Raw genomic sequence first — 18,106 nt, 5'->3', positions numbered from 1 at the left:
ATATCTAGTCCAGTATTTTACTTCCGACTGACTTTTTTCCTAATCCAAAGGTTTTTAATGTTCTAGCCTTTCCTTCTATGGAAGGTTCTCAAGCCCTCGGATAGTTTTGGTTCTTTTTTCTTTCTTTCTTTTTTGCATTTTCACAGTTCTGTGATGCTTATTTAAGTATACATAGGATTCTAAATGCAGCTGCATCATATATTTGTATAATGGCATTACGATGATGCCACTGGTGCCATTTGCAGCCTCCCCCCCAGGAAAAATAAAGCATAGGGATTTTCATAGGGATTGCAGCACAGAAAGAAATGGTTAACCTCCCTCCCTGCACATCACAGTCACAATCTGCATCTACTATTCAAAAACATGCTGAATGCATTCATACTTCTCTGCATAAGGACTAGGCTGCAAATCTATTTTGTAAATAAATGACTGGTTAAGATAAAGTTGAATGGTTTCTCAAATGTTGAAAGTGCAAAGCAGATGTTAGGGGTTTTGAAAGGAAACCCATTTCTGAGTCTCTAAATCTCAACCATATTGGTATACATTTCACAAGAGGTAAGAAACATATTCTGTTTGGCATTGATGGGGAGAGCAAACAAACCTGTGGGAAGCCAGTGTTAATTACACTGGGGTAAATTATGCTGCTGTTAATTCACTCCTATTCCAAACTCCATTCAGGAGTAGGGCTGAGTGAGCCCAAGCCTGAAGAGGGAAAACAAGCCTTTAAATAGAGAGTTTGTCTTCCACCACCCTTTTTGCAAGTAAAATTACCATTGAGCAGTTAAGTCATGTGACTGAGCTGAATTTGGAATGGAAGCAAGTCTTCTGCCTCTCCACAGAACACAACTTTTTCAGGACTCATTCCAGTGCTGGCTGGAAAAGTATTCTCCAGTTGAGCCAAGATGAGGGTCTTCAGCTGGCTGAGCTTAGGCTAAGCCCAGAGATACACCTGTTCCAAACTCCACTCATCCTGGCAGATCTTGGATTTGGATTGCTCCCTAAGTCTCAGCTAGGGCATTTGGTCTGCTTTTTGGTTATCACATTTTTAAGGTCATGGACAAACTGAAGAGACCAGCAAAACTGAAGAGCCATACCAGGAAAAATAATATCTCTTCTATTTCTTGCTATGAGTCAGCCAATACACCAGAGAGCCCCTAGATCAGAGAAAAAGCAAATAAGGGCAAGCAAGGATGAATGTAAAGTGAGAGTGCTCCATATGCCTCATGGATGTTCCTTAACCTGCTAAAAGTGTTTATTTCTTCAGTCATTTTGTACAGTGGCCTGTGTGGAACAGGTTTAATACAGAAGCTGCATTGGGATCCCCAGGAGAAGGTAACTTTCATATTCTTATGAGAAAAGATGAAGACAATGGAAATTTGTCCTCTGCATTGTAGCATATATAGGGGGGGGAGGGAGAGCTATGCACACACCCACCCTAAAAACACACAGCTACGTGGTCACAGTAAAAAATTTCCAGGGCACAAAAAAGTAAGGCAGTAGTAATGTAGGGAGCTCAAAACCCACTGTTGGCTTGACTATTTGAACCAGAAGTTACCTGGAAAGTTAGAAACCAGATAGCATGACAGTTGCCCTGTCGGAGCTTTTGCCAATTTGCTAGCTTCTTTGAATAGTCCCCCCACACAGATAAAGTAGCACACACAGATAAAGTAGCACATAAATTAACAAACATAACCCTAAACATAGTATGAGACAAGTGTTCCTCACATTTTCTATAAATATTGTGGCCCATTTCATGTCAGTCCAGTCTAGAGAAATGTGTAAGAGCTCAGTTGGGTAGGCCAGATGTCTGTGGGATGCCCACAAGCAAGGTATGAAGGTAATATCCCACAGTTACTCTTCAGCAAACGGCATTCACCATCTTCAGTTATAGTTCTAAACCAGGGATGGAAATTCTCCATCTCACAAGCCAAACTTTGCCCACCAAAGGGGGGGGGTCAAAGTTGGGCTATGAGGCCATTTCCCCCAACTGCTTAGTGGGGGTTAAACCCTGCTCTGTTTGGCAAGATTCCATGCAAATCCCTTGTTAAAACAGGGTTTCCTCCCATTATGCTACATGGTAAGTGTAGCCTAGGCTTGCATGTTTCCCTTCCTTTCACATGGAAGTGAGGCTTTTGCTTTCCTTAACTCTGGCCTGTTTTTGTCTGAACTGTAAATTGTGGTTCAACACACTATGGTTAGCTTCAACACGATATATCTTTATTTGAAGGAGGCTTATTTTGAAATTAACTAATTAATATTAACAAACCTTACTTAGCTTTTTGGATGAAATGACAAACCACAGTTAAGGGAAAGAAAAAGCTAGTGTCTAGTGCTATGTGAATGAGGAACCTAAGCTCATTCACATAGCACTAGATGATGGTGTAGCATTCCTCCTTAACATGGTTATTCACTGGCCTATTGCCTCTGAATGGAAATAACCAAACAAAAGTGTATAGAGCGCAAATCAGAACTCATTCACTGCCATTCTGTATACTGTCCAAATAGGTGGCTATGGGAAAATCAGCCCTCAACACACTTTCCATACACATTATCCATAACACTATTTTAGAAGGAACAAGAGCAACCTGCAACAAAATGCTGCAGTGTATCCCCAGTTGTAAAAGGGTGTTTTGCATTCAGGGTTTCATCCGCCCTTCCTAATTCCCTCTAAATACAGTATTCAACTCATCCCCATCTGTTCCATTTTTCTTTTCTAAGTATTACTGTACACACTTTGCCTACTGAACATGCTTAGTCATGCATGAGCTGATTTTATAGGGTTTGCCCCCTTAAGTGTTCATCTTTTCAGATACAATTCATACTTTTTTGCAATCTGAGGTTCCCCTGAGCATGCTGAAACTTCCCTCTTGTTTTGACTACTTGTTGACAATTACTTAATTGCCATTAGTGATCTTTCACCACTAAGATGTATTCTCATAGAAATCTGTTTTTGTCTTCTACAGGGTTACACTATTCACATCATGAGCACCGTCTCGGAGTGGTCTTTGGCTTTCTCTTTCCTCAGCTTTTTCCTTACTTATATTCGTGACTTCCAGGTAAACCAATGCAGGTTTTTAGCTGAATAGCTTCTAAGCGATATTAGATATTCTTAACCACCCTGAAGTTTTGGGGGGTGGCTTAACACAAGAAGGAAGGCACTTCATGGGATAATATGAAATGTGAATTTCCATGGCAAATCATGTAAAGTAAATATCACCCATGCTAAAAGCTTGTGGCTTTTGATCTGTAAATTTCCTCTTTGATGTACATGACTGGCCACTATTAAGACAGTATGTACACTAGATTGCCACTATTAAGACAGTATGTACACTAGATCGCCACTATTAAGACAGTATGTGCACTAGATGGAGCACAGAAATTAAAATTGCTATTTTTCCGAGCTACAAGAGAAAAAAGGACACTTCATACAAGCATATTTTACTTTCAGAGGCTGGCCTTGCAATATTATCTTTTCAAAAATCTGTTTTTAAGCATGAAGAACAACATTTTGTCTGCGTTGTCTCCTTTGCTTATAAAAACAAACACAACTCTGTATACAGTGAAAGTATAATATGCACTGAATGTCCCAATGCAATTGGTATTATGATTCAAAATAAAATCCACACAAGGCATGTAGGTAGTCGCAAAGAACTTGACAAGAATATATGCAGTCTTGCAATTTGCCATTCAATATAACCGAGTTCAAGAGTTCAACTAGGTAGTAAATTTTCTAGATAAGACTGTGTACATGAAGGAATCTAGCAACAAGGCTCCCATGTATGGTCTTTGTTTTGTATGTCTTCTTCAGGTTGGTTCAGATACATTGATAAACGTCAAGTTTGTGCTCATGATGAGGCCAGCTCCTGACTTGCATGGGCACTTAGCTCCTAGTTTTAGCTCCTTGCTTATGAGCAAATACCAAATTACAAAGCAATGCATTAAACCTTTCTTTACACGTGTCTCATGGATCACTGGATTTAGTGATGGAAAACCATTTAAAAATTGCCCATTTCTGCTACACACTGCAGAATGTTATTTATTTAATGAATTTATATTCTACCTTCCCCTTAAAGTGTGATTCCCCACCACCACCCTTTTTTGAGGATTAGGACACATTTAGTGCCTTGCCATATCTGGTCATGTCTATTTAAGCCAGGTAGGAAGTCCAGATGGCATTTGACTCCCCACTTCCATCTTCCCCAGCAAACATGGCCACAGGTCAGATATTATGGGAGTTCAGTAACATCTGGAGGACCACAGGTATCCCACCCCTAGTTTAAGTGTTTCAACAAAATCCCTCCAGGTACATCTGTAGCATAGGTGGGGAACCTCAGCCCTGTGGGTTGAATACAGCTTTCAAGGCCCCTCTATCCAGTCCTTGTCACAGCCCTACTCAATACCCTCCTCAAATTCTTTTGCCTTGCTAGAATGTGTCCTTAAACTGTGATAATTCCTCTGGTTTATGTGGGTGGAGAGATGTGGGACTTGTATAGCTGGAATGTAGCCTATTGTAAATAGGTAAGAGTTGCATCTATTGTTTCACCTCCTTTTACCTCTGGGCCCACCTACCGGTATTACTGGCATGCAGCCGCTGGAATGTTCCCTATGAGGAAATGCAGCCATTGAGCGGGGAAAAATCCCACCACACATCTATAGAATTAAAAAACAGCCAATAGTAATCCAAACCAGTGAGACCCATCAATTCCACCATCACCACCCAGTGAAGGAAGATCTAGTGGAGAACTGTTTGATGTTGCAGTTGTTGCTCTGCGAAAATGGATTGACAGACCTTATTCATTCTTTTCCACTATTGTTCCCTTCTTCAGAAAATCTCCTTGCGTACAGAAGCACTGCTGCATGGACACAATCTTTATTATACACATCAGCAGCTACTAGCAGATGACCAAGGAATGCCAACCACAGGGAATATATGAGAAGAGAACAATGGAAAATGGGTATGGATTGGATCCAAAGGTGGAATCCGTCCATCAGAGAATGGCTTTTTCTGTCAGAAGGGAAACTTTGGATCAAACACTGGCTTTTAATATCAGATGAACCTGTGTTGGTTTTGTGTCTAAAAATCCAATGTTGCCTGAGTGCACTTCTGCTCACACAATGGGACTTCCATATCTTCTCCCCAAATCTGTCCTGGAGGGTCACCTAAGTAAAGTGAAGTGCAATTGCTCTTGAGCACAGACACCGTTGGATTTCACTCAGTTATGCCATCAGTCTTAATATGCAACTAACAAGATAGATGCCTACTTATCTCATTGTCATCAACCACATCTACAACGCTATAAATGTGTTATAAGATTTAGCACATTCTGTACAAGCAGTAAAAATGTGTCATTTTATAGGCAAATATTGATGAAGGATTGTTAATGAAATCGGTCACTTATGTGAAAATATTTTTAATTAACCCATAAAGCAATGCAATTCCAAATATGAAGTAATACTGCCAGTAGCAGCCTGCAACATTTCTTCTAGATTTTTATATATACTGAATAATAAAATACAGATTAAAGTTTGCTGACTAAAGTCCATGAATTCTGCATACTCATGAAAGGAGATGGGATTGAAATATTTCCATATATAGGTTAAATTAGGGGTCAACCATCTTTCTGGACCAGTGGGCACATCTGGAATTTTGAGAGTTTTGAGGGTGCCAGCCACAACATGGTTGCCATGTTAGGGGGGGAGACATAGAAGGTACAGTCACTGTGCAGCTCCTCCCATAATTGTATTTTCATACTAGACCTTGTAGAATTTCTGAATCAAACAGCAACCTTCTCTTTGCTAAGCAACATGTGGAGATTTCCTTCCAAAACTACTGATGGTATCACTTCCCCTGCAGCTTAATAAAATTCGGATGGTGTTTAGAGCCAGCTTGCTTTTTCCTGCTCCAGAACATGAACCAATGAATTCAAGTTACAAGAAAGGAGATACCAACATCAGGAAGAACTTTCTCACAGTGGAACAGATTCCCTTGGAAGGTGGTAGATTCTTTCTCCTTGGAGGTTTTTAAGCGGAGGTTGGATGGCCATCTGTCATGGATGCAATAGTTGAGATTCCTGCATTGTAGGGGATTTGGACTACATGACCCTTCCAACTCTACAATTCTAAGGGAGAAGGACAAGATGGAATAAAGGTAAAGGGACCCCTGACCATTAGGTCCATTCGTGACCGACTCTGGGGTTGTGGCGCTCATCTTGCATTATTGGTCGAGGGAGCCGGCGTACAGCTTCCAGGTCATGTGGTCAGCATGACAAAGCCGCTTCTGGCGAACCAGAGAAGCGCACGGAAACGCCGTTTACCGTCCCACCAGAGCAGTACCTATTTATCTACCGTACTTGCACTTTGACGTGCTTTCGAACTGCTAGGTTGGCAGGAGCAGGGACCGAGCAACGGGAGCTCACCCCGTCACGGGGATTCAAACCGCCGACCTTCTGATCGGCAAGCCCTAGGCTCTGTGGTTTAACCCACAGCGCCAGCCGCGTCCCCACAAGTTGGAATATGCCTATTCTAAACTTGAATGGATTTTAAAAATCAGAACCATTTGTCTTTTCGAAGAACAAACGTTTTCTATATTCTACACATATTCTGAGATCATAAGCCAGTATCAACAAGAAAGACAAGTTAAAATTTTGTTTTCATAAACAGTAATATTATGGTACCGCCAGTGTCAATGGAACTCAGGTGATGGGGCTGTCTTCTCTTACATAGCAAGAGGGAACTGAACAGTAGTAGGCAACTGAATAAAACAAAAAGTTGTTATGAGATGAACTTGTTTGTATATATTTTAGGACAACCAAAACCATTTAAACCACTTGTATTCATATACAATTCAAGGTAACTGGCTATTAATGGATTGCCAAGAATAATTAGCTAAGGGAACATATTCTATATGGCATTGTGGCCAATGGTTTAAATGTAACCGCATCTTGAAAGTGCCAAACAAACAAAGAACACTACTGGAACATTTTGTGGCAGGAATCTACATAGGCAGTGCCTTGATGAATACATTTTTACTGTCAGATATGTTCCAACATGATATAAAACATACCAAACTAGATGAGTAAGAATTATATTCAGACTAAACCAGAAGATACATACACTTCAACAAGGGCAAGAGCTTTACAAATAGGGGAAAGAGGTACCTCAGAAAAGAGCATGGCTGGCTGTCAGGCATCCTGAATACGAACATTACTGCACCACTTTGTTGCAGATCTCACCTGCTCTAATTAAAAACTGATCTGGGTGAAGTTAAAGAGTTGATTTTTTAAAATCTGGCTTTAGGAAATTCAAACAAACTTTTATCACTAAAGAAACATGATGAATTCAATACTGTTACCCCATTCATTGACATTTGATTCCAATTACCCAATTCAAGTAAGTTAATAGTAGCAATTTTTCTAGAAAATTCATCTTTCTGAAACGAACTTAAGCTGTTCCTTTTAACGTAAAACTGGGGGGGGGGGATCATTTACACTTCATTCTATGAAACAACCTCAATAAACAACAAGAATATAAACTGCATTTACTGCAATAATGAGAGAATATATTGAACTAACAAGTATCACATTCTGCAAACAATACTCTGCTACATAAGTTCCTAGGCTTGAAAATGTTTATACTTGCACTCAATATGTAAACATAAAAAGTAGATTTTTTATTTGCTTTATATGCAAGAAACAAGAAATAACATTAACAAGTTGCAAAGGGGTTGCAGCAAAATTTGGGGCTAGGTAAGGACTAGGCTTCTCACGTCTGCTGCATTTTTTTACGAATTTCCTCTAGTGCTGCCTCTCGTTCCCTCAGCATGAGTTTAAGCTTTGCAATTTTTTCATCCCTTATTGTTTCCTCCAGATCTGGAGGGTTAATTGAAAAATCTTCTCTGAAAGAACCCTTGCTTAAAGGAGTTTTATGTTCACTGTAGTGTAAAGCAGAGGTTGAAATTTTGTTCTCTTCATTACTTTGAACACAAAGATTTGAGTGAGGGTCCACCCTTTGAGAGAACTGCAGAATGCTTGTAGGATTTCCTTGCTCTGATACAAGTTGTGTGCAAGAGCTACTCAGGTTATCCACTACTGAGTCAGAGTTGCCACATTCCAAATTTGGTTTTGGTATGAATTCTATTTCTGTTTTCTGCTTCTTTGTATATTCTTGTATTGGTACCATTTTTGCCTTCCTCTTTATATTCAACTCTTCCTCCTGTTCCTCAGTTATCTGTATGTAAGGGGGGGGAGAATATTAGTTAATACTATATTATTGCAACATTATAATTATTCAAAAAAATAAAATATATAGTCCACAAAGCTATTTTATAAATTGAACTATTCTAATTGCTTAACTACCACCAATGTATTCCATGCCTTGGGATTGTATAAACCTCTATAGCCAATGAAAGTTTTCAGTGTCTATGGAAAAGGAGTGGGCTATATTTGTATGAAAATATCCACCTAGCATCGTGGAATATGCCCTACTCACAAATCATGTTTTTTTTAAATAATAGTAAAAATTCATTAATGTTATTCCCCCCCCCCCTTACTGCGACTCAATTCTGAAGCTCAGGAAGGACTGCAGCTCAGCAATAGAGCACGCAGAAAGTCCCAACCAATTCCTGGACAACACTGGGCTAGATTTTCCTAAAATTCTGACCTACAGTCCTAAAATCTACTGGATATGTACCAATTTTTGTTAATTTTATTTATTAACAAATTCATAAACCACTTCATATCATAAAACCATCCAAGTAGTGTGCAATATGAAAACCAGAATAAAACATGAGTTCTAAAAACATCATTTCAAGAAATAATAATACAATCTCTACAAATTCTAAAACATTAAAGCCATTTCTTCTAAAGTATTTCGAAAAATTTAAAAACAATACAGTAAAGCTATTTATTCAGATACACTATTGTTCAATAAGTGACTTCAGAGAAAGGCTTCTTAAAAATGATTTAAGTAGGCGACTAAACATTGTGACACTAGGCTGTCTAATTTCAGCTACAGGTAGGTAGTTGGTCTGAGTCGAAGCAAAATAAAAAAAATTCCTTCAGTAGCACCTTAAAGACTAACTAAGTTTTTATTTTGGTATGAGCTTTCGTGTGCATGCACGAAAGAAGAGGAAGAGGAAGAGGAAGAGGAAGAGGAGGAGGAGGAGGAGGAGGAGGAGGAGGAGGAGGAAGAAGAAGAAGAAGAAGAAGAAGAAGAAGAAGAAGAAGAAGAAGAAGAAGAAGAAGAAGAAGAAGAAGAAGAAGAAGAAGAAGAAGAAGAAGAAGAAGAAGAAGAAGAAGAAGAAGAAGAGTGCATGCACACGAATGCTTGGTATGAGCTTTCGTGTGCATGCACAAAAGAAGAGGAAGAGGAAGAGGAAGAGGAAGAAGAAGAAGAAGAAGAAGAAGAAGAAGAAGAAGTGTGCATGCACACGAACGCTCATACCAAAATAAAAACTTAGTTGGTCTTTAAGGTGCTACTGAAGGAATTTTATTTTAATTTCAGCTAGTAACTGATTCCAGAGGGTTGAAACCGAAACACTAAAAGTCCAGTTTCTAGTACAGGTAATGACCATTTTAGGCATGTCCTGTTGATGTGTGATTGCCAACATGCAGGTCCTTATGTACCTGGCGGGGTAGGCAGCGCTTATATGTGCTCCACTGATGCATGTGGGGGCTGCGAACAGAACTCCCCCCCACAAAATTGTCACCACCTGTACAAAAGCACATTTCTGGGGCAAGGTTGTCCTTAGGTACCCTGGTCCCAAATTGTTCAAGGCTTTAAATGCTAAACAACAAAACCTTGAACCGCACTTATTAGCATATTGGCAGCCTATGCAGCTCCCTCAGCCAATATTTTCTATGGTGTTGATGGAGTGCCGTAATCAACAACAATTCTGCACCAGTTGTAGCTTTTAAATATATGTCAAAATATTTCCCAAGTTAATATAATCATAGAAATTACTTTTGAGTGCCAGGGCCCCATGAAGATTTTTCACAATACCTTTTCTCATTTTCTCTACCTTTCCTGGACTTGTTTTCCCTCACCCAATTTACTCCACCCATCCTCTCGGGATCCTTTTTCTTTTTGTACACAGCATACTCATTCTCCCTTCTCCATTCATTTTTCTCTGCTTTACTACGTTTCCACATGGCTCATTCTATACCTATTAGTTTATTCCAAACCAAACAGAAGTTGGTCTGCTTGCTCAGCAGTTAGAATATTTTGAAAACACTGCGACATAACAATAGCTCAGCCAATCATTGCAAGACGCTTCAATGACTGAGTAACAATACTGATGAATATGAAAATAATTCAAATAACAAAATGATATGGTGAGAGACATAAACATTTCGGATACCTCTTTCTCTTCCTCAGGTCCAGGTTTAATAGGTACTGCCGGTGACAATTTGCAAGAGTCACTCATCTGTACATTGTTGGAGCACACAGCCGCTTCTGATTTTCTGAGAATAACTGATAAAGGAATTCTCTGCAGATATACTCTCTCTTCTCTATGCAGGCCAAATTTTTTTCTCAACTCAAGGCGGTGTTTTCTGTGTTTCCTTTGTTGGATCTGAGCAGCCACTCCTGCAAGTATCTTCTCCATCTGAAATAATAAACGTTCATTATATATGGTACCGTAAGCTTGCCAGAACATCACAATGATTAAGGGTATTGTACACAAAGCTTTAATTGGGGGGGGGGGGACCTCCAAGACTCTCAATCCAGCGCTCTGGACTCTTCCCAAGTCATGCTCCTCCTCAAGCCAGACCCCTTACTAGCCCTGTTCCATAGCCTTCATGAGTGGTCTTGTCTGGCATGAACATGTGATTGAGCAATGATAATGCCTACTGCTCACCTAGATGGAGAAATGTTTGCATGTAGAAACCTCTGGCTTTTATGTGGTGAGACTGTAACAACTGTTACTGAACCCATTTTGCTTCTGGCTCCACTCAGTTTACCTCTGAACCTGCCTGCCACTGGTATATAGCCCCTGGAAGATTGTCTGTGGCCGGAAAAGGTTACAAAGGAACATATACTGAAGCTTAATCCATTAGCAGCTGCCAGTGGGCAGGCAATCCGTGACACTCCAGGTAGTGTTGGACTCACAACTCACAACAGACCCAGCCAGCATGGCCAAGTCATCAGGGAATGATGGTAGTCCAACATCTGAAGGGCCACAGGTTCCCCAGCCCTGCTGTAAGTGATAGCCCTAGAATTGGATAGCCTTGGACACTTGCTATTTGTGAATGCTGGTTTGTAGCTTGAGGAAAACTAACTTCTTTTTAACTTCCTTCTCCAGTGCATCTTATCTGTGCTTTTTGGAAACAAATGGAGACATTTTTGTTTTGACAAGGTTTTCCAGCTAGATGGAAAGGTCTCTTCTTTAGGTGTTCATTTTGTGTTGTTTTTAAATCTGTACTGTTTGTGTGCTTTTAAAAAATTATGTTAGCTCTTTTTAAGGATATGACTGTAAATCGCTTCGGGGCGTATTACTGAATTGCCTTCCACATATGTATGTATAAATAATAAATAGCTATGGGGTTGTATTGAATTTAACAGAACGCGCTCCCCCTCTTACATCTATTTTAGTGGTGTCCACAACCTTCCAGAGCAGTTCTGGGGACAATGCAGGGTACACGTACTGAGAGGAGAGGGGTGGAAGTCCTGTTACACTATTATAATCCTTGTGTTTGTACAATTATTTAGTTCAATACTGCCCCAAGTAAACAAACAGGACCCCTTCCGAACTGCCAGAACATTGCCCCTTTGGATCAAATATCAAAATTGTCCAGGGCAAGCAGTACGCCTAGCCCCAACAGCTTGGTAGCTTGCATGGTAGCTCTATTTCAGAGCCTCTGTATCTAATACTATAGACATCAACAAAGTATTTTTTGCTGGAGAAACACAGAACCTTACAACAGCGGATGGTTCAGATTTTATTTCTTTTCAGTGAAAGACTTGAGGCAGCAGGCAATGAAACCAGTTTCACTTTTTTTTTTACTCTCGCTTCTCAGATGGCCTATTAAAATCCTCCCTATCAAAATAATTATGTAACAGTACTCATTTAAGACGACTCAAAGACAATTGCACCATTGGTACAATATAGTCTAACGAGAAAGTTACCTTTTGATCTTGCTCTTCAGAAGTACCATGCCTTGTAGATGGCTGTAAAGCAGCAGCAGGTAATTTTGGAGACATAATTTTCTGTAAGCCATGCTTTAACCTTTCTTTTGTGACTAATTTTTTAGCAACATTTATCCCAGCTGGGACGTTTTCCGGTGTGGACACTGCCTCCGGTTGGCTGGTGCTGCTTACTTGCAGATTCCCATGTGGTGGTGTGAAAGATGGAGACGTAACTTTAAAATTCTTTAGTTCAGACTGTGGGAAAAGTCTCATATTCTCACTGGATTTTGGATCCTTTGCACAAGGGGCAATTCCTTTGTTCTTCGACAATACTAGATTGACAACTTGGTTGGTTATTGTACTATCTGCAGCTGAATTAATTAACTGTAATGTATTTTTTCTGAAATGTGTTTCAGCACCGAGCGATACTTGCTTGCTACATTTGCTTGCTGATGTCACAGTGGACTCTTTCTTAGTCAGTAAATACACCTTCCCATTGAACATCACCAGAGCATTATCATTAATCGAGGGCATTTTTGCTTGGCTTTCATTCAGGTTGTTCGAACAAGTAGGCAGAATACTGGCAGGGTTGTTTTTTCCGTCTTCAGGATTAACCAATATTTTTAAGATATTTGATGCCACGCTGTTTGATGACTTTACAGGAACAAGGCAGGATGCCGATTGTGGGTTTTCTTCGACAACCCACTTCATAGGAGATGATTGGTTTCCCAGGCTATCAGATGTTGCCAGGGCAGAACTACTGGCTGCTGATTGTGCCATTGTCAGCATCAAAGATTTTGAAACTTCCCTGACAGGCTTTGGACATAAATTTGGCAATGGTGTTGAATGTGTTTTCACTGTATTTACTGGTGACACATATATAACAGTTGATGCGTTTGTAACTTCACATGTTCGAGAGGCATTTGAGGCTGCTGTGGCCAGTATCTTCTGTTGAATTGTTGGAGGCAAAAAAGAAGCTGGGACAGATTTTACTTCTGCGTGAGCTGGTATTTGGAGGTGATGTCCAGAGGGCACTGCAGGACTCTTCACAGTAACTGGGTGTTCTTTATTCAAAGGTACATATACTGCACAGCTCTTGTGTGGGGAAACTAGGGTAGCATCCTTTTCCAAGGAATTATCAGCTGAATGATAACTGCTGTGAATGCTAGAAGGTGGTGGCGTAGTTGGGTTCTCTTTTGCAAGAGGAGCTACTTCCATATTTTCCATTTCTTCCAATGGCTTTGGTAAAATTAACTTTCCAGGAGTAGCTGTCTTAAGTTCAGAAGCTTTAACAAATGAAGACGGAGTTATATTTGTAAACAGGTCCTTAAGATGAACATGACCAGACATGGAGTCTTCCCCTTTAGCATCAGAGATGACTGGTGGCTGAACCAACGACACAATGTTTCCTATACGTTTAGAAAGTGGAAGCAATTCCAGAAGGTTTTTTCCATCCAGCCCAGTAGTGTGAACTACTTTGTATATATGACCTGTAACACTTGAAGGGGAAAACGTCACATAAATAACTATCACTCATACACTATTATTATTTTGCATTAAACTCTATGTCCTGTGGACGGTACGTCTACATTGAACATATCAGAGGCTTATTAGAATCAAGCCAACAACTGAAAAGCATCCTGGCTAATTTAGAAGGCAAAACCAGTGTAATTTGTGTTATTTGTTAGCTTATAGTCATAACAACATGGCATGCTTCATCACTGATCACTAGGAGAACCACTTTCTCTCTAATTAGCTGTAGAAGGTCATCAGATTTTTTTCCCCAATGGAAGCCTTTATACAGCTACATGCCGGGTAAAAAAAATATTAAAAGGTATTCCTACTAGAGATGGGATAATTTCTGCCTTCAGTGCCCTTGCTGACGGCACATAAATTTCTGTTGAGAAAAAGACACCAAGCCTAACAGATTCACTCATTCAGTCTACAACACTGAAGCACCAGGGGAAAGCACACTTTAATAAAAGGTGCAGAAAGGAAGGGCTCCCCTTTCCAAAGAAAGATGCTCACCTGTCTCATTCAGTTTGCCATTTATTTTTGAGGCAGAGAAGAAAAATGGGAAGGTACCAATTGCAGGAAAAAGAAGGAAGATCGCCTCCTAGTGTTCAAGATCTATTTATGGGTCCAATATATTTCAGACAGAGTTATTTCTCAGGGACACTCTTGAACAGTCAATTGCAACAGTGTGTGGATAACAGTTGTTCAAACTAGTTGTTCAAATGTGCTCCTAAGGAACAACCCGTCTTGAAACACACTGGGAGGTCATTATAAAAAAAATGTTCTTGCACACTTGAGAATCCCCTGTTATCTTCAAGGCACTACTAGAGCAAGAGAGTGGAATCAAAGCAGCTGGAGAAGGGGCAGAGGCTGAAGAAAAAACTGGGTTGGTGGGGTGTTCTTTTTCCATCCTTGGGACTCTGGGAAACTCACCAAACCTCATTCACCTGAAGCTGTGTGTGGAGAGTGCAGTTGACTGCTTAATGGGGCACAACTGTGGGCAGCCTCAGGAAATGCCATCTCCCTTGGTGCCTCTCCATAAAAGCAAGCCCTCTCTATGGTACAATAAAGCTGCTGGAGGAGAAGGGGGCAGAACTGTGGAGAAAGAACTGTGAGTAGAGGGGTGGCTAATGTTTGTTTATTTATTTAATACAATCTATACACCACTTGATTAAAAACAACCTCAAAGCAGATTACAAATGATAACACAAATAAAAAACAAATTACAATGCTATTTTAAAACGCAAGTTAACATATTAAAACAAATTAAAATTACTTCAGCTTTCTAAGCATCTAAGTGTGTCAAAACAGGAATGTTTTTAGCAGGCACTGAAAATAGCATAGTGAAGGCACCTGCTTGATCTCAATAGGCAGGGAGTTCTAAAATGTAGGCGCTGCCCCACCAAACATTAGAGTCCTTACAAATGTGAAACAGGTATTATTTGTCACCTGTAGTAGTACCAATTCCAACGATCAAAGTGGTCAAGTGAACAAATGTAGGGCAAGGTGATCTCATAGGCAAATTGGTCTCAAGTTGTTAAGAACTTATATACTACCAGTAACAGTAACACCTTGAACTTTACCCAGTAGCAAATGGGCAACCAGTGCAGATCTGCACCTTCCCCCCAAAACAGGAATTGGCAATTGGCTGAAAGCTGTTCCAATCCAAAGGAAGTTCAGGGTTTGAAATTAGCAGGGCACCAGGCACATTTTGCGCCTAAAGGCTCTCCATTTTGCAAGCACCTCAAAAAGTCTGGGTGCCATTTTTTGCACCTGGCTGACACTCAAGGATTACTGAAATGTATATGCTTTGAAGCCTCAAAGTATATGTTAAGAATAGATAATAAGGAGTTTAACAATAAAGAATATAGAGTGTTTTGAAAACTGAAGTATGGTACCAATATTTTTTATTGTAAACACTAAATTAAACATGTATTCACATTTTCTGCTAAAAATGTGTCACATGTGAATTGCGTATTAATTCATGCTTTTCAAAATCATAAATAAAAAGTGTTGCCAACCCACCCACCCCGTGATGACTAGACATTCTGTCTTGGCTCCCATAACCCAGGTCCCAGAAGCCATTTGGCTCCTAGCTTTTCTATCCCGGTTTCTAACACTGAAAGGAAGGGCCCAGAGCTGGTTTGGTTAGTAGTGGTCACACAAGTGACTTACATCACTGCCTCTTTCAAAGCTGAAGGAACCACCCCCTCACATAGCAAAGCATTAACCACACTCTGAACCCAACTAGTCAGCCCCCTCTGCTAGATTTGATAAACCAGGAGGGACAGGTGTTGAGGTGGCACATGGTCAGAGGCACTGCCACCAGCACCTTGTCCACATCAGCTGACTGCATAAGGTGAATCTGATCCCACAAAACATCCTGAATAGCAACAGTGGGTACTACAACCAGAGCTTCAGCAAGTGAAGAGTCAGTATCACACCAAAGTTTACTGGCTTTATCCTTAAAGGATTCTAGAGGTCCCTCCCCCATACAAGGAGTTAGTAACCTCTAGACTGTGAGAGATGGGCAGCTAGTAGAGGACACAATACGAGCTGCAAAATGAGCCACCGTGTCAACCATTTCATCTCACCATTCCATAGTGAGGCCAGGGCTTCAACAGGCTCATCAGCTTTCTCCACTGGAAAATCCCCCAGAGCACTCCAGAACACATCCAGTTCCATCAGTCTCCAAGGGTGGGGTATTCAAATGGGCCCACCACACTTACACTGGACTGCCATTGTCAGTCCAGTGGTCTAACCATGACAGCGGAGTGTATTGTCTACCCCCTATCTTCAGTCCATCCCTCATATCACTTGGGTAAAAAACACATCAAATGTGTGCCCTGCCTGGTGTGTTGGACCGATAACCATCTAAGAGAGTCCCATGGTTGTAATAGAGGCCATGAAGTCTTGAGTTTGCCTAACAGCAGCCTCACCCAAGTCTTGGTAATCCAAGCCAGATGAGCCCACTCATCCCCAATCAAAACGTTTTATTATGGTTTTATTGTTGACTGATCTGGCGTTCAACAACAGCACCTCCTAATCAGAGGACTGTATTTTTCGATTAAAGGACACAGGTGGCGCTGTGGGTTAAACCACAGAGCCCAGGGCTTGCTGATCAGAAGGTCGGCGGTTCGAATCCTTGCGGCGGGGTGAGCTCCCGTTGCTCAGTCCCTGGTCCTGCCAACCTAGCAGTTCAAAAGCACGTCAAAGTGCAAGTAGATGAATAGGTACCGCTCCAAGCAGGAAGGTAAATGGCGTTTCCGTGCGCTGCTCTGGTTTGCCAGAAGCGGTTTAGTCATGCTGGCTACATGACCTGGAAGCTGTACGCTGGCTCCCTCGGCCAGTAAAACGAGATGAGCGCTGCAACCCCCGAATCGGTCACAACTGGACCTAATGGTCAGGGGTCCCTTTACCTTTATAGTTTGATTTTTTAAAAAAATAATTGTTATTTCAGCCTTCTCATGTATACTGCTTAGAGATACGTTCTATTAAGCGGTATAGAAATGGTGTAACAAAACAAGAAATTAGAGCAAGGTAATGAAACCAGTTTCGGAGGCTAGTCTCCTGTTTTATGACACCACTGAATTCCAGATAAATTTTTAATCCATTATCATTTTGCTTAACCACTACGAACAGAGCTGGGGCAGGGCACTATTTTGGTTGACAGCCTACTGTGTGCGCACACACACACACATCTTGTTTGTCTGTCTGGTGGCAAGGACAAGAACCTTCCCCGTAACTATTACTTGGGGGAAACCACCCAAAAAGACTGATCGCGCTTTCACCGAGCCAAGCGGAAGAGCGGCGGGTTTCCTGCTTCAGCTGTTTTAGGCGCAAGAAACCGCCAGGGGGCATCGAAGAGCGCACAATGCAAGAACCCAACGCTACGCGGCGCTGTGGTAGTTTCAGCGCGAGGGCCAGACAACGACGTCGCGGCAACAAAGGCTTTGCTTCCCCCCTCAGATTCACGTCGCCGCCGCCGCGGGCATCCCCTCCCCCGCCGAAAGGATCCGAAACCCGATACTTTCAAGTGCTCTAACCCGCCGCCCACCCCCCAAAACAAGGCAGACCTGATGGAGATGCGAAGCCCGCTACTCACCAGGGCGAGGCGGCGGAAGCGCCGGACCCCTCGTGCCCTTCGCCCTTCCTGACCTCGCTCTGAGCTGCCCCCTGAGGCATTCGGGACATAGTGACGAGGAAAACGGAGCCCAAGTGCCTCAGTTGCTTTCCAGCTGCCAACTTTCCCCTACCCCCGCCGCTAGTGTATTAGTCTGAGCCCAACCTTGTGACGTTCTTCCGACTTCGGGGAGCTTCCGTCAAGGCTACTGCATCCGTCTCCGGTGCGCTTATTCCTAGGCACCACTAGCTGGTGCTTTCTTGCCTATCAACTTCCGCCATGTTCCTTCTTGCTTCCGTTCCGCTCGCCACCGGAAGAAGGCGGTTTTTTTGCCCAAGCGTGTCA

At 41.5% G+C, this 18,106-nt stretch overlaps 2 protein-coding genes across 4 annotated transcripts in view; one reads left to right on the top strand and one right to left on the bottom strand.

Moving 5' to 3' along the window:
- Nucleotides 1-5,502, top strand: part of DRAM2 (DNA damage regulated autophagy modulator 2) — a 22,707-nt gene extending 17,205 nt beyond the window's left edge. For all 3 annotated transcript variants that reach the window (XM_035122963.2, XM_035122962.2, XM_035122964.2), the window contains exons 6-8: nt 1,250-1,332; nt 2,964-3,056; nt 4,827-5,502. In XM_035122963.2, coding sequence (XP_034978854.1) covers nt 1,250-1,332; nt 2,964-3,056; nt 4,827-4,934 — 284 coding nt within the window. In that variant the 3' untranslated portion in view covers nt 4,935-5,502. The remainder of the gene's footprint in view (nt 1-1,249; nt 1,333-2,963; nt 3,057-4,826) is intronic.
- Nucleotides 5,396-18,106, bottom strand: LRIF1 (ligand dependent nuclear receptor interacting factor 1). The gene is made up of 4 exons (XM_035122965.2): nt 17,744-18,106; nt 12,124-13,621; nt 10,358-10,603; nt 5,396-8,226 (listed from the first exon to the last, which is right to left on the bottom strand). The coding sequence occupies exons 1-4, from the start codon at nt 17,830-17,832 to the stop codon at nt 7,762-7,764; spliced, it is 2,298 nt and encodes a 765-aa protein (XP_034978856.2). The 5' UTR covers nt 17,833-18,106; the 3' UTR covers nt 5,396-7,761.

This window comes from Zootoca vivipara, chromosome 7 (genome assembly GCF_963506605.1).
Source record: "Zootoca vivipara chromosome 7, rZooViv1.1, whole genome shotgun sequence".
NCBI classification, from domain to species: domain Eukaryota; kingdom Metazoa; phylum Chordata; class Lepidosauria; order Squamata; family Lacertidae; genus Zootoca; species Zootoca vivipara.
The sequence above is the reverse complement of the archived record's forward strand: the minus strand, read 5'-3'. Positions and strand labels throughout refer to the sequence as shown.

Coding starts and splice junctions, on each gene's coding strand:
- LRIF1 (XM_035122965.2), bottom strand. CDS start 17,832: ATGTCCCGAATGCCTCAGGGGGCAGCTCAGAGCGAGGTCAGGAAGGGC. Junction 10,604..12,123: donor CTGAAGAGCAAGATCAAAAG/GTAACTTTCTCG, acceptor TTATTATTTCAG/ATGGAGAAGATACTTGCAGG. Junction 8,227..10,357: donor GACCTGAGGAAGAGAAAGAG/GTATCCGAAATG, acceptor CCTTACATACAG/ATAACTGAGGAACAGGAGGA.